This window comes from Prunus persica, chromosome G4 (genome assembly GCF_000346465.2).
Source record: "Prunus persica cultivar Lovell chromosome G4, Prunus_persica_NCBIv2, whole genome shotgun sequence".
Classification (NCBI taxonomy): Eukaryota; Viridiplantae; Streptophyta; class Magnoliopsida; order Rosales; family Rosaceae; genus Prunus; species Prunus persica.
Genome location: NC_034012.1, coordinates 14,757,132 through 14,771,233, shown reverse-complemented (window position 1 = coordinate 14,771,233; position 14,102 = coordinate 14,757,132). Strand labels below are relative to the sequence as shown.

The 14,102-nt window shown below is 38.2% G+C and overlaps 2 protein-coding genes across 2 annotated transcripts; both read right to left on the bottom strand.

Annotated features, from left to right (window-relative positions):
- Positions 12-1,597, bottom strand: LOC18778476 (NAC domain-containing protein 2). The gene has a single exon (XM_007212657.2). The coding sequence runs from the start codon at positions 1,377-1,379 to the stop codon at positions 288-290; it is 1,092 nt and encodes a 363-aa protein (XP_007212719.1). The 5' UTR covers positions 1,380-1,597; the 3' UTR covers positions 12-287.
- Positions 2,161-4,616, bottom strand: LOC18779141 (probable cytokinin riboside 5'-monophosphate phosphoribohydrolase LOGL10). Its single transcript, XM_020563277.1, has 4 exons — positions 4,137-4,616; positions 3,223-3,351; positions 2,843-3,027; positions 2,161-2,725 (listed from the first exon to the last, which is right to left on the bottom strand). The coding sequence occupies exons 1-4, from the start codon at positions 4,350-4,352 to the stop codon at positions 2,329-2,331; spliced, it is 927 nt and encodes a 308-aa protein (XP_020418866.1). The 5' UTR covers positions 4,353-4,616; the 3' UTR covers positions 2,161-2,328.

The window sequence follows — 14,102 nt, the reverse complement described above, 5'->3', positions numbered from 1 at the left end:
AAAAAAATTATTGAATTAACTAAAACATTAATTACAAAAGAATTTACGAATACAGTACTTGCAATTGTTGCACAAACAATACAACAGAAAAACAAAACCAAAAGGAAAAATGGTAATTTAATTGATCATATGGACTTGTGTGACCAATTGCACACATCAATGCCAATGTCAATATTGTGCCCTTAGTTGCTTCAGCACCAACAGTAGCAGCACAGCTCTCTTGGTTAGAGGAGTAGTTGGTGCAAGGATGGGTATAGATATGAACCAAACGGCTGTGTTGTGAAAGATTACTGGGGATCATCATCATCAAACGGGCTCATTTCAAACACATGATCGTCAAGCTGCAAGTAGTCTGGCTCTGACATATTGATTTGGGCAATTTGATCATCAATGTCAAGATATTCATGGCTTGTTTCTTCACTTGTCCCAAATCCAATGTCATCTGTGACTTCAATAAACTCGGAGCCAGTAAAGAAACTCTGAGAAGTATGACACTCAGTCTCATGATCTGTATATGGTGTATTCCCCATTTCTTCCCTCTCTGCACACAGTAGCATGCTTGAATATGATTGCATTTGGGGTGTGGTGTTGTTATCAATAATAGTAGGGCCGTCCAAATATGAGAAAGCAATATTCAGGGCTTCATCAAAATCGTCACCCAATAATTGGTTGTCATCAATCATCTCAGGTTGATGGTTTGACTGAGTGAGACCAATTGGGTTTGTAACGAACTCTGGCTCATGACTAGTGAGGCCAATTGGATCTTGGTCATCAATATTAATCTTTTGAATCTTGCTTTTGGATTGTACTGGAGCATCATCAATACCATGATCCTCTGCGGCAGATTTAAATTTTCGCTTTCTTTCATTCTTATGAAGCTTCTGGTCGTTCTTCCGAATCCGGCACAACACCAACTGATCGCCATCATCATCACTAACACTGGAATTTTTGGATTTGGGCATGGAAGGATAGTCTTTAAGACTGTATTCATGCATAATCCAACAACCATTCTGATCAGATTTAGGGTTTTTATAATGAAACCTCCTCGAGAACCCCAAAACCTTCTGCTCATTCTTAGGATCAAGGACTTTGGCAGAGTTCTCTCCATGCCAGCAGCCATTTCCAGCCTTCCGAGACACACGGGTGCCTTTGGTCTTCAACGTGGTGAAGAAATACAAGTCTTCACCAATCTCTAAGCCATCTCCACCAAAATCCTTCCAAATTTTCCAGGGTTCAGACGTGCCATAAAGATTGATCTTTGGCACCTCATACTTCATTGGCTTTCCAAAAACTTTGTTGTGAAGATAATAACCCAACAAGTCAGAATCTTTGGGATGAAAATAAAAACCTACCGGAAGATCAACAGCACAAGGGCCCATGGTTACTTCTCTCTCTGGGAAAGCAAGCAGCTTTCTCTGTAATTCTCCAATTCTGCAATTGATTTGATGGGTTTTCTTTCTTTAATCAAATATGAAGAATTTATCTCTGAGTTTCTTTGGATTTGATTGAAAAGTACAGAGAATTAATCTCTGTTTCTTCTTTGAGGAGAACTGAGAGATCATCAAAAGGCACTCACTTGAAGTGTGGGCTGGAATGGCGAGTGCTGTGAGTGAGTTAATCGTTGACTCCCCTCAGTATATACAATATATATAATATGACCGTTGCTGGAGTTTCCAATTCTAATCAGGATTTACTGTTGTGTTGCTTTACAGCTGTCAGTTCGTTTAAAATTTGAATTTAAAGTGGCCGCCTAAAAATGCAAAAAGTTCGACATATTGAAACGCCACCGTCTCGCTTGATTTGTGTTGCTCTCGAGTCTCGACCATGGATTCACAAAAGACAAAAGAACAAAAAAGTTCCGTGCATGTGTTTTAATTTTTTTTTTTTAATACATTATTAATGAAATTTCTCTATTTTGTCTTTTCTTCAAGGAAAGTAATTTCTTTGCACTTAATTTTTTCTGTGTTAAAGTGCTCAGTCTACAGAAGAAAACTGGAGACTCATTCTCTGGAATGGTGGAAGAAGCTAAGAATTGTCATAGAATTATAGGAATGGCGGAAGAGGCAAAACATCAAACAGATGGCGGGCTGTAGCTTGTAGAGTATGGCTGCACTTTTTTTTATAGAATTATTGTACTGTAGTAGTTACTGCACTGGCAAGCATTCGAATATGATTGGGAAAATTATTTCAAATCCATGTAATGAACAATATTTCTACGTTCAAGTGTCATTTGAGTTACAACAATTTTTGTGACCATTATCATCTCTTGCACATACACTTAAAAAGGGAAGAGCATTTTACAGACAACCACTTCAGCTCCAAATCATCTTAAGAAAACGTTCCACTCGCGCTTTGCAATTCGTTGTCATGCTGGGCTTTGTCAGTAGGAGGAGGTAGTTTGTAAAAATCTGCCAAATAAGCCAAAGCCTCTGAGTTACTATCACAAACCTTCCACAGAGATGTGATCTCTCCCTTGGAGAGGGTACCCCAGTCCTCACAATCATCAAGGAAGCCTAGAAGCTTTGAATAGAATGAGTCATAGTTCATCAACAAGAATGGAACTGGAAGCTCTGACCCGATCCTTTCTAGCTGAATTAATGCTAAAATCTCAAAAATTTCATCTAGAGTACCAATCCCACCAGGTAGAGCAACGACAGCAGTCCTATCAGAACTGCAGCTTCTAACTGCAGCATCAACCAACCCATGCTTCCTAGCAGAGAAAAACCTGCAAGTATAAAGCAGTTATGCAATTTGGCAGCAGTTTTAAAACACATTTGTAAGTTATGCAAACGCTAAATCCTAAAAGCCTTTGTAAGCTTTCTAGCAGATAAATATATCTTTCCTGCATGTGAGATACACTTCCGATGGTAGGTAAGGATGAAAATTTGATGCTGTCCATTCGCCAGCCTCTTTACCAATCTTAAATCCACCAACTGGTTTTCCTGCTTGCAAAGCACCTTTAGTAGCAGCATCCATTAGCCCTGGACCAGCACCCGTCCATGAAGTACATTCCAAAAGGTTTGCAATCTGCTCAGTAAAATTTGTGGAACGGAAAATCTCCTCAATTAGACTATTGTAAATTTTAATTCCAAAATGCATTTCAAGTTTCAACATTAATGTGTCTGCCCTGCAGTTCTGTTTCATTTACAGGCATGCTATACATAAATACTTTTTACATCAATGGGTGTGCTAGGGAAAGCAAGGCGGGACAAACTGACCCACCTCTCTACCCAACTCTAGTGCTTGCAGATAATGTGAATGATCAGGTCCCATCCTTGAAGAACCCAAATACACGACTCCTCTCCCAAGTCTGTGTATCAGTTCATAACATCGTTTTATCTCTTTCCTGACCTTTGAACAACAAACTAAAAGTTAGGAAACAAGCTGTTAAATTTGCAAGATAATACCAGTCAGTCAGTTAAGCTTATAACCAGTAAATAATTATGTTCAAACTAAGGATCTATAATAGTGAGCAACATTCTGGGGCTAAAATTAATGCCTGGAACCAGTAATAAAAGCAGGGGTACAAATGATATGCTAAAACAAGTTATATATGAGAATTAGATCAATTTGTAATATACTGTTCCTCTCCAGGGCATGTATATAAGTAATTCAAAACATTGTTGCATCTCTTTCCTGATCTTTCAACAGCAAACCAAAAATTTAGGAACGAGGCCCTTCAAATTTTCAATGTATCCTCCAGTCAGCAAATAAAGCTTATAACCAGTATTAAAAGCAGGGCTCTACATGATGCTAAAACAGTTCACACAAAAGATCAAACTCTCAACACTTATTGAGAATTTGGGTGACAACCAAACTTGGTCACAACAGCATTATTGCCAAAATATTGCCTGAAAAAACTTCCGAATGGAGTCTGACATATCAAGCATAAAACATTTGACAAAAGGCACTATATTTTCAATTCACTATTCTATTCTACTTCAAATTTTCATTTAGACAGTCGATCAAAATTTGGGCTTTTCTAATACAAGTGGGGTTCCCTTGGACTATAATAAGATGGAACAAAAATCTCCAAACAGAACCAGTCTACTTCTTTTATTGTCTAATTCACACTTAACAACAAATATTAGCAAGCACATATGAACATATACAAAAGGATCATCAAAGCTACATACCTCATTTGGGCTTGTTCTCTCATCAAAATCAACTAATTCAGACTTGCATGATATAAGTCTTCCTGGGTGTGGGTAGGGCCTCGACCTTGAGAGCTTGAAACTAATGGTGGGTCTCTCTCTTGCCCAGAAAGATTGAATCTTCAAAGTCCTTTCATGACAAATTTTTACTAATACATGAGACCCCATTGAAATTGAATCCAACACCGAAAACCCCATTCTCAAATCTTCCAAACGTCTTGAAGATTGATTTGCTGGATGATATTTGGCCAAATTCCAAATGGGTATGTGTCATTAACTCAAATTATCAGCATTGGCAAACAGAAAATTGGTATAAAGCGAACGAAAACCCAAACTTATGCTCTCACAATTTGCAAACTGTGATGCAAAAATATGGAACCTTTTGAGAGAGAAGGGGAATAGGGTTCTTCAACTATCAACAGTCCAACTTGCTTCGATATATACAAGCAAATGGGCTACGTACTGCCTAACGTGCCGTTAAATTTATGTGAAGAACACAAAGGCCGGGGCTCATACCCGAGTCCTATGTTGGAACCGGTGTCCACTCTGTTTGTTTTACAAAAGATTATTTTTCTTCAATTAGAACAACTCCACCCATTTGCCCTTAGAGCAGGTCCATCGCTGAGGGTTGACTCAGACAAAAGGCAAAAACCAGCCCGGGCAAGCTGAGGGTCCCACGAGCCCGGGCAGGCCCAAGGGCGAAATTCGACTGGGCTCGAGCCCGAGTTCAGCTGACGTCACGACAACGTCAGCGCAGTAAATTCAAATTTTTTTACCGTTGGCGCGTGTAATACACGCGCCAACGATAAAAAAATTTGACTGAAGTGCGCTGACGTCACCACCAACGGTTACATGCCACGTGTCGGCACCGGGTGGCTCCGATTAGATTTTTTTCAGAAATCCTACGGTTCTCATTTTTTTGGCCAAAAAAATTTTAAAAAAAATCCTAAAAAATCCGAAAAAATTCTGAAATTTTTTTTAAAAAAACACCAAAAATGTATATATTTTTTCCCTATAAATACCTAACCATTTTATCTACTTTCAACACCAAATCTTCATACAATTTCTTCTCCATACAATATTTTCTACTCTCCACTCACATAATTCATTTTCCACACCAAATCTCCATACAAACTCATCTCCTTCCAATATTTTTTACTCTCTACTCATATTTTCCACTTTCCACACCAATTCCATACAAACTCTTCTCCTTCCAATATTTTTTACTATCCACTCACATTTTTGTACTACTTTCCATTTGTAGAAAATAAACAAATGGCATCTTCTGTTGAAATCGGAGGCTCGTGGTCAACCCAGGAAGATATTGCGTTGTGCGAGTCTTGGGTGAACGTTAGTCATGACCCTATCACGGGCAATGAGATGAAGTTCCATCATATGTGGAGCAAAATTCATGGAGAATTTTGTCAAAGATCGGGTTTCATTTGGACCGAAATGGCTTTGTCTAGTAGATGGAAAATTCTAAACAAAGAGTTAGGAAAATGGAGAAATGCCTTGACAAAAGCAAAGGAGAACATTCGGAGCGGTGCGAATCTTTCCGATGAGGTAAAATATTTTTAATTGCCATTTTAATCAATTTGGGATAACTTTTTTTTATTGCATATTCTTTTTTTTTTTTGTTGCACAATGTTTATTTTATTTTTGCATTTCCTAATTGGCTTTATTTATTTACATAATCAATTTTAATCTTGCATTTCAAAATAGTTTATAATTTCATGCATAATCTTTATTTTTGTTTTTGCATTTTCAATTTGTCTATATTTATTTACATAATCAATTTTATTCTTGCATTTCAAAATAGTTTATAATTTATTGCATTGTATATTTTTTTAATGCACTTCCAATTATTTATTTTGAATAGATCATACAAGCACAAATGTGGTTCGGTGCCACGGGGCAAGGAAAAAAAAGTTTTGTGCATTTTCAATGTTGGAAAATTGTCAAGGATTGTTCCAGATTCAAAATTATTCCTACCGCACCCCCGGTTGTGTTGCATGAGACGCCGCTCCACGAATCGCCATCAACCGATTCGCCATTAGACTCCCCAATGGAAACGGAGTCACCACTCCCACGTCCGCCGAGACCTATTGGGAGAAAGGTGGCAAAGGCCAAGAGAGGGGCCACTTCGAACATTGATTGTGTTCAAATATTTGAGCAAATAGCTAAGAACAATTCTCTAAGATTGGAGAGAGACTTGAGGAGAGATGAAGCGGACAAGGCACGATGGGAAGCATTTGCAATTGAAAAGCAACATGCAAAAGAAAAAGACGACGATGAAAGAGAGATGAAAATCATGGCCATGGATACGAGCCATATGTCTCCTGAAACAAAGGCCTATTGGAAGCATAAACGAAGGGATGTGATGAGAAGAAAACTTTTCCATGACGACGGACCTAGCAATACGGATTGGCTAAATGATGAAAACCATTAGATTGTATTGTTGTATTTTTTTATAATTGTTGTATTTTTTTTAAATTGTTGTATTATCCTTTAATTTGTTGTATTGTTTCTTTTTAATTCAATCAAAAAAGCATTCTATAATTGGACTACTTATTAAAAACATTTGAGCATTCCTCACAAAGATTAATTAAAAACAAACCTTCATTTATTGCAAACAACACACAAAACAAACCATACATAAAAGCATAATAATAAAAAAAGACCTCGCAATAATTCCACAAAACACAACACACAAAAACAAAGCATAATTAAAAACAAAGCATAAATCCAAACAAAGCACAAATCTAGCCTTCATCCATTGTGATTGCCTTTCATCTGCCACAAGTGCTCGATCAAGTCAACTTGACGTCTTTCGTGAACATATGAAGATTGCATTTCTTGATAACGATCAATCATGGGGTTGTTGAATCGACCATCCTGAAGTAACGGTTCGGGCTCCAATGGTAGTCCATTTGGTCCTATCGGCCTTTCATATAATCTTGTCAACGCCGTGTTCATAGGATCGGGTTCAAACACCTCTGGAGCATCGTAGTCATACTCATCCTCCACAATCATGTTGTGGAGGATGATGCAAGTCATCATAATACTCCTCAGCACCTCCTCGTCTAGCATCCGAGCAGCACCCCTGATAATTGCCCAACGAGCTTGCAAGATACCGAAACACCTTTCCACGTCTTTCCTGTAACCTTCTTGAAAGGAAGCAAAGCTTTTTTCCTTCTCGGATTGGGGATTCGGAATTGTTTTCACGAATGTCGTCCACCTAGGATAAATTCCGTCGGCAAGGTAGTAGGCCCTAGAGTATACGGTATTGTTGATTTGGTATGTGACCTGAGGGGAATGACCTCGCAATACCTCATCGAACACCGGGGATTGACCAAGGACATTGAGGTCATTCTGAGATTCGGCAACCCCAAAAAAGGCATGCCAAACCCAAGTGTCGAATGAAGCTACGGCCTCCAAAATGATACTTTTTTGGCCCTTCCGATTCCCATACTCTCCTTGCCACGCAGTAGGACAATTCTTCCACTGCCAATGCATGCAATCGATGCTTCCGATCATTCCTGGGAAACCTCGAGCCTCGCCTTTTTGTAGAAGCCTTTGCAGGTCCCTCGGAGTGGGTTTGCGAAGGTACTCCCTCGTGTACAAATTTTCCACTGCATCACAGAATCTCACCAAGCACTCTAGGATAGTAGATTTTCCCATCCTTGCAATCTCATCCACCTGCTCTGCAGATGCCTCATAAGCAAGCATCCGCAAAGCAGCTGTAAGTTTTTGCTCCGGGATAAGACCCAAAACTCCAACAGCATCATGCTTTTGAATGAAGTATGTGTCGTAATTACAAATATCATGCATGATTTTTTGGAACAAATGTTGTTGCATTCTATATCTCTCTCGAAACTTATGAGCAGGATATAACGAATTTGGGATAAAGTAATCCTCCAAGAGATTCTTACCCCGAGACTCTCTGCGTCTGTCCACATTTGGGGCACGATGACGATGGTGTTGGCTTGATTGATTCATCATACACACCGCCGCTACTTCAAGCATTTCTTCCTCTTCTTCATCGGCGTCCCGATCTTCTTCCTCACGTCTACGCCGGATTTCTTCCCATTCTTTCTGTTGCCTCTCCAACACCCTCCTGAAGTTTGACATTGAGAGTATAATGGGAAATTGTAAAATCTGAGAAATGAAGGAATATATCAGAGATGGTGTGAGAGGAGTGGTGTTGATGGTGTAGTTATATAGAGGGATTCAGAAGATAGAGATGACACGTGGCACAATTTTAGAGGGTGAAAATCTTATCTGAAATCTGAGATCACTATTTGTAAAAAAATATCTGAAAATCTTATCAGACATGGGACACGTGGCACAATTTTAGAGGGTGAAAATCTTATCTGAAATATGACATTATAATTTTTTAAAATTATCTAAAAATCTTATCTGACATGGGACACGCGGCACAATTTTAGAGGGTGAAAATTTTATCGGAAATCTGAGATTATAATTTTTATTAATGAATATCCGAAAATTTTATCTGAAATAAGACACGTGGCAACCGAGATTCACATCCGAAAATCTTATCCGAAAATTTAATTACAAAAGATTATCAAAATTAATGATTTAAAGTATAAAAAAAATAGGAAATAAAGTACAATGAATAGTAATTGCCCTAGACTTGCCCTAGACTTTGCCTTTGTGGGTGGAACCACAAATGGCAAGGTTGACACTATTCACGTGAATAGTGTCAGCCCTTGCTTGCCCTTGCCTTAGACTTTGCCCTAAGGGGTGGAGTTGCTCTTAGCCATGGCAAGGGTGGAGCTAGGGCAGCCACTATTCACGTGAATAGTAGTTGCCCTTGCAAATAGTAATTTGTGTTTCCACCCGTTGCCCTAGCTAAGGGCAATTACTATTTATTTTTTTGTTTTTTCCTCAAATTTTTTAATGAAAATAATTAATTTGGGTAATATTTTCAGATAAGATTTTCGGGTTCCTACGTGTCAAGACTATTCATAATCAGATAAAATTTCCGGATAAGATTTTTGGATTCAAATTTCGGATGAATTTCAAAGTTCAAATTTCAGATAAATTTTTGGGTTCAAATTTTGAATGAATTTGGGTTCAAATTTCAGATAAATTTGGGTTCAAATTTCGGATGAATTTCAAAATTCAAATTTCATACAAATTAGGGTTCAAATTTCGGATGAATTTCAAATTTCAGATAAGATTTTCATTCAATAAAATCAAGCCACGTTGCATGTCTATCTTGCCAAAATTTTCTATAAAACCAGAGTCTCAGCTCATACCTCTCACATCACATCTTTCTATATTTTCATTTCTCAGAGTTTAGAATTCATACTTCATTCATTCTGGATGGAAGAATTTAGGAGATGCTTGGAGAGGCAAGAGAGAGAAACCGTAGAGCAGATCAAGTCAATGAGTTGCAGAGACAAGTCGATGAGCAAGTTCTCATAGTAGTGGCTTTGCAAGAAGAAGAGAACCAAGGTCGCCGCCATGGTTCACAAGTCGGCCGCCCCCGGAATGTGGAAAGACATAGGCATTCTCGGGGTAAGAATCTTTTGGAAGATTATTTTATCCCAACTTCTTTGTACTCTGATGTTGATTTTCGAAGGCGATTTAGAATGCAACCTCATTTGTTCAATAAAGTCATGCATGATATTTGCAATTATGATGCATACTTTGTTCAAAAGTGTGATGCTGCTGGGGTTTTGGGGCTTCTTTCGGAGCAAAAGCTTACAGCTGTTATACGAATGTTGGCGTATGGAGCATCTGCTGATCAGGTGGATGAGATTGCCCGGATGGAGAAGTCCACTACGTTGGAGGCTTTGGTAAGATTTTGTCAAGCTGTTGAAACTCTGTACACTAGGGACTACCTGCGTAGACCTACTCCCAGGGACCTCCAACGGCTTCTACAAAAAGCCGAAGCTCGAGGATTCCCTGGAATGATTGGTAGCATCGACTGCATGCACTGGCAATGGAAGAATTGCCCAACTGCCTGGCAAGGTGATTATGGAAATCGAAAAGGCCAAAAAAGTATCATCCTTGAAGCGGTTGCTGGTTTCGACACATGGGTTTGGCATGCCTTCTTCGGAGTTGCAGGATCACAAAATGACCTTAACGTGCTGGGTCAATCCCCGGTCTTCAACGATGTATTGAGAGGCCAGGGCCCCAATATCACCTATGAAGTCAATAATACAGTGTACCAGACGGGGTATTATCTAGCTGACGGCATCTACCTGAGGTGGACCACTTTTGTCAAATCTATTCTGAATCCCCGATCCCAGAAGCAAAAATTATTTGCTACCTATCAAGAGGGATACAGGAAAGTTGTCGAAAGGTGTTTTGGTATCCTTCAAGCTCGGTGGTTGATTATTCGAGGTGCGCCCCGTATGTTTGATGAGGAGATCCTCAGAAGCATTATGATGACTTGCATCATCCTCCATAATATGATTGTGGAGGATGAGTATGATTATGATGCTTTAGAGGTGTACGAACCGGATCCAATGAACACGGCTTTGACATGGATTTATGAAAGGCCCATAGGACCAAGTGGAGAACCATTTGAGCCGGAACCGTTGGTGAGGGATGGTCATTTGATGATCCGAATGATAGATCGATATACAGAGATGCAATCTTCGTATATTCATGAAATGTGTCAAGTTCACTTGATGGAGCATCTATGGGCGGTGAAAGGCAATGAAGAAGAATGATGGAGCATAGATGCTTTGGTTATGTTTTATTGTGCTATGGTTTGGTTGTGTTGTATTTTTATTTATTATGCTTTGGTTTATGGTTTGGTTGTGTTGTATTTTTATTCATTATGCTTTGGTTGTGGTTTGTTATTATTATTGTGCCTTGTTTGTAGTTTTTTTTATTTTTATTTTGTTTTGTTTGAAGTATGGAATATGTTGAATAAAAAGGTAATTTATTGAATACTTTGTTTATTAAATAACGAAATCTAATACAAGTCATTACGAATTACTACTACTAAAATAAAATACATGAATTACAACAACTTTAAAAGAAAACATGAAAAATACAAATACATAAAAGGTAGGCTAACAAATTTAATGGTTTCCATCATTTAACCAATCCGTGTTGCTAGGCCCATCATTCCGGAAAAGTTTTCTTCTCATAACATCCCTTCGTTCTAGTTTCCAAAATTGTTTTGTTTCAGGGGACATATGACTTGTATCCATGGCCATGGTTTCCCGATCCGTGTTGTCTATATCTTTTTTGCGCAAATACTCCCTTTCTCGTGCATACTCAGCTTGAAGGGTCAACTCGTTATCTTGACGTTTTTGCTCCATTTCAATTCTTAGGCCATTTTGCCTTGCAATTTCCTCCAAAAACTTTGAATTATAATTGCTTGAATTACCCACTTTCTTTGCCTTCGCGGCCTTTCGGCCAATGGGCCTCGGCTCCTTTTCCATGGGTGAGTCTTGACTCATAGGAGAATCAAGAGGTGAATCCGGTGCCATTGAATCACGGAGTGGCGTCTCGTTTAATACAACGTCGGGACCCGTTGGAATAATTATGAACCGTTTGCAATATTTGACCACCTCCCAACATTCATGATGGGTGAAACTTTTTTTGCCACCCCCGGTTGCACCGAACCACATTTGTGCTTGTATAATCTATTTAACAAAAAAATAGAAATGCAATAAATATTTAAAATATATTGGATATGCAAGTAACAAAAAATATAATAAAGAAAATGCAATTAACCTTACAAATAAATTAGAAGTGCAAGAAAATTAAGAAACAAGTGGAAATGCAAGAAATATTAACAACATATTGAAAATGCAAGATATATGAACAAAATATTTAAATTGCAATAAATATTAACAAAATATTGATAATGCAAGAAATATGAACAAAATATTTAAAATGCAAGAAATATTAACAAAATATTGAAAATGCAAGCAATATTAACAAATTATATATTAGGAGATTAAAGTTAATAAAACAAAAATTATAAAATACTTACCTCGTTAGTACGATTTTGCCCGCTTCTATAGTTGTTCATTGCTTTTGCTAGGGCATTTCTCCATTTTCCCAACTCTTTATTCAGGATTTTCCACCTACTGGATAACGCCATCTCCGTACGAGTAGACCCCGGAATTTTTTCACAAAATTCGGCATTAATTTTTTTCCACATATGAAAAAATTTCATTTCATTGCCGGACACGGGACAATGACAAATTTGGAGCCAAACCTCACACAAGGAAACATCTTCCATTGTGCTCCAAGCCCTTCCGGTTTCGATAGAAGAAGCCATAAAAATGTGAAATCAAAATGCTAGATGAAAAAGAGGAAAATGTTGTGTAAAAAGAGTGAACAATAGTAGAAGTATAATGAAATGTAAGAGTATTGGTGTTGAAAGTGAAGGGTATTGACAGGTATTAATAGAAAAAAAATATCAGAGTTTTTAAGAATTTTTTAGAATTTTTTACGATTTTTTTTCATATTTTTTTCCCCCAAAAAAGCCTCAGCCGTTGGATTAATCCTCAGAAGCAGATCGGAAGGCGTTGGAGGCGACACGTGACAGCGTACCGTTGGCGCTGGCGTCGCGCTGACGTCAGCGCGCGCTGGTTCAAATTTTTTTACCGTTGGCGCGTGCATTGCACGCGCCAACGGTAAAAAAATTTGAAACGCGCTAGCTGACGTCAGCAACCGCGTTTTGGACCTGGGGCTGGTTTCGCCTTCGGGCTGGCCCGAGTTGGTGGGTCCCACACCACCCCCGGGCCTGGGCGCAACGCTGGAACGAATTTTTTTTTTTCTGCCCTCGCCTCGGGCTGGGCTGCATTGGTGGAACAGCTCTTACCCCTGGTAAATATTTTTTTGGGTTATATATATATTATAATAAGGGGCTGATTCGTGGCACTATGTTTTTGACATAATTTTTAACTTTTGAATGCAAGCACTTTCAACAGTTAAGATCACATGTGATTTCACTATTTAACTTACAAATTAATGAATAATAAAATATTAAACTCCCCACTTTTCTATTATTTTTGGTCAAATTTCCCACTTTTCTAGGTAACTTTAATGTGCCAATAAAAATCACTCTCTCTACTCAATAAAATTCACAGTAAACAGTAATTAATCTCACAATAAATAGTAATTAATCTCATTCTCCTTAGAAACAATCCAATTTAATTCAATCAAAAAAACAAGAACAAAAAAGAAAACTCAGATCTATCTATCACATGGAAAGTCTTGGAGCACCGACCAGGGATGGATACATAGAGGAGCAAGGGTTGTCAAGTGACGCTTGCACTTGGAATCCTCCATTAGAGAGTGGAAAATTGACCCCTGCAACCTGTTTGATGAAACTCCCTAAAGGGGTTGCTGTCCTCCTCCTCCATCACGAGTTAGATTTTTTTTTTCTCCTTTGACGTCAAAACGACGTTGTTCTACTTATGTTTTTTTTTTAAAAAAAACTTGGCCAAAATGACGTCATTTTGGCTCAAGTTAAAAACAACCTCATATTGCATATTGTTTCAAAATTCTGTTATATAATATGTTTGTTTTTGTGCCTGAGAGATTGGTTGTTCTTGCAAGTACCTTCACTTCATCATCTCCTTAGGTTTGGTTTTGGGTTGAATGTTGTTACAAAGTGTGTTGTCAAGGAAAGCCAAAAAGGGGGAGATTGTTAATGTTGCATTTTGAGTTTTTCTTTTGGCTTCCCTTGACAACTTTATAATAGGATTTCTACTGTTATTTATCAAGCTCAAGTTTAGATTGAGAATAGGTTTTCTAGATGTTCTTAACTACAACTATCCTATGGAGGTTCAAGAAAATTGGCAAAGGTAAATTGTGCATTGCATAACATTAGATTAAACTGTTTTCATAAAATGATGACTAGTCATCTGTTTCTCGTATGACTAGTCATTCTTGCTCTGTAGGATTTCCAGCTGGATAACCAACTTTTTTGTCCTATTCTCT

Bases quoted from the DNA above. Each gene is read 5' to 3' on its own strand.
- LOC18779141 (XM_020563277.1), bottom strand. From the start codon at position 4,352: ATGGGGTTTTCGGTGTTGGATTCAATTTCAATGGGGTCTCATGTATTA. The intron at 3,352-4,136 runs GTATGTAGCTTT...TGTTGTTCAAAG, and splicing joins AGAGAACAAGCCCAAATGAG to GTCAGGAAAGAGATAAAACG. The intron at 2,726-2,842 runs GAAAGATATATT...TTATACTTGCAG, and splicing joins GAAGTGTATCTCACATGCAG to GTTTTTCTCTGCTAGGAAGC.
- LOC18778476 (XM_007212657.2), bottom strand. From the start codon at position 1,379: ATGGGCCCTTGTGCTGTTGATCTTCCGGTAGGTTTTTATTTTCATCCC.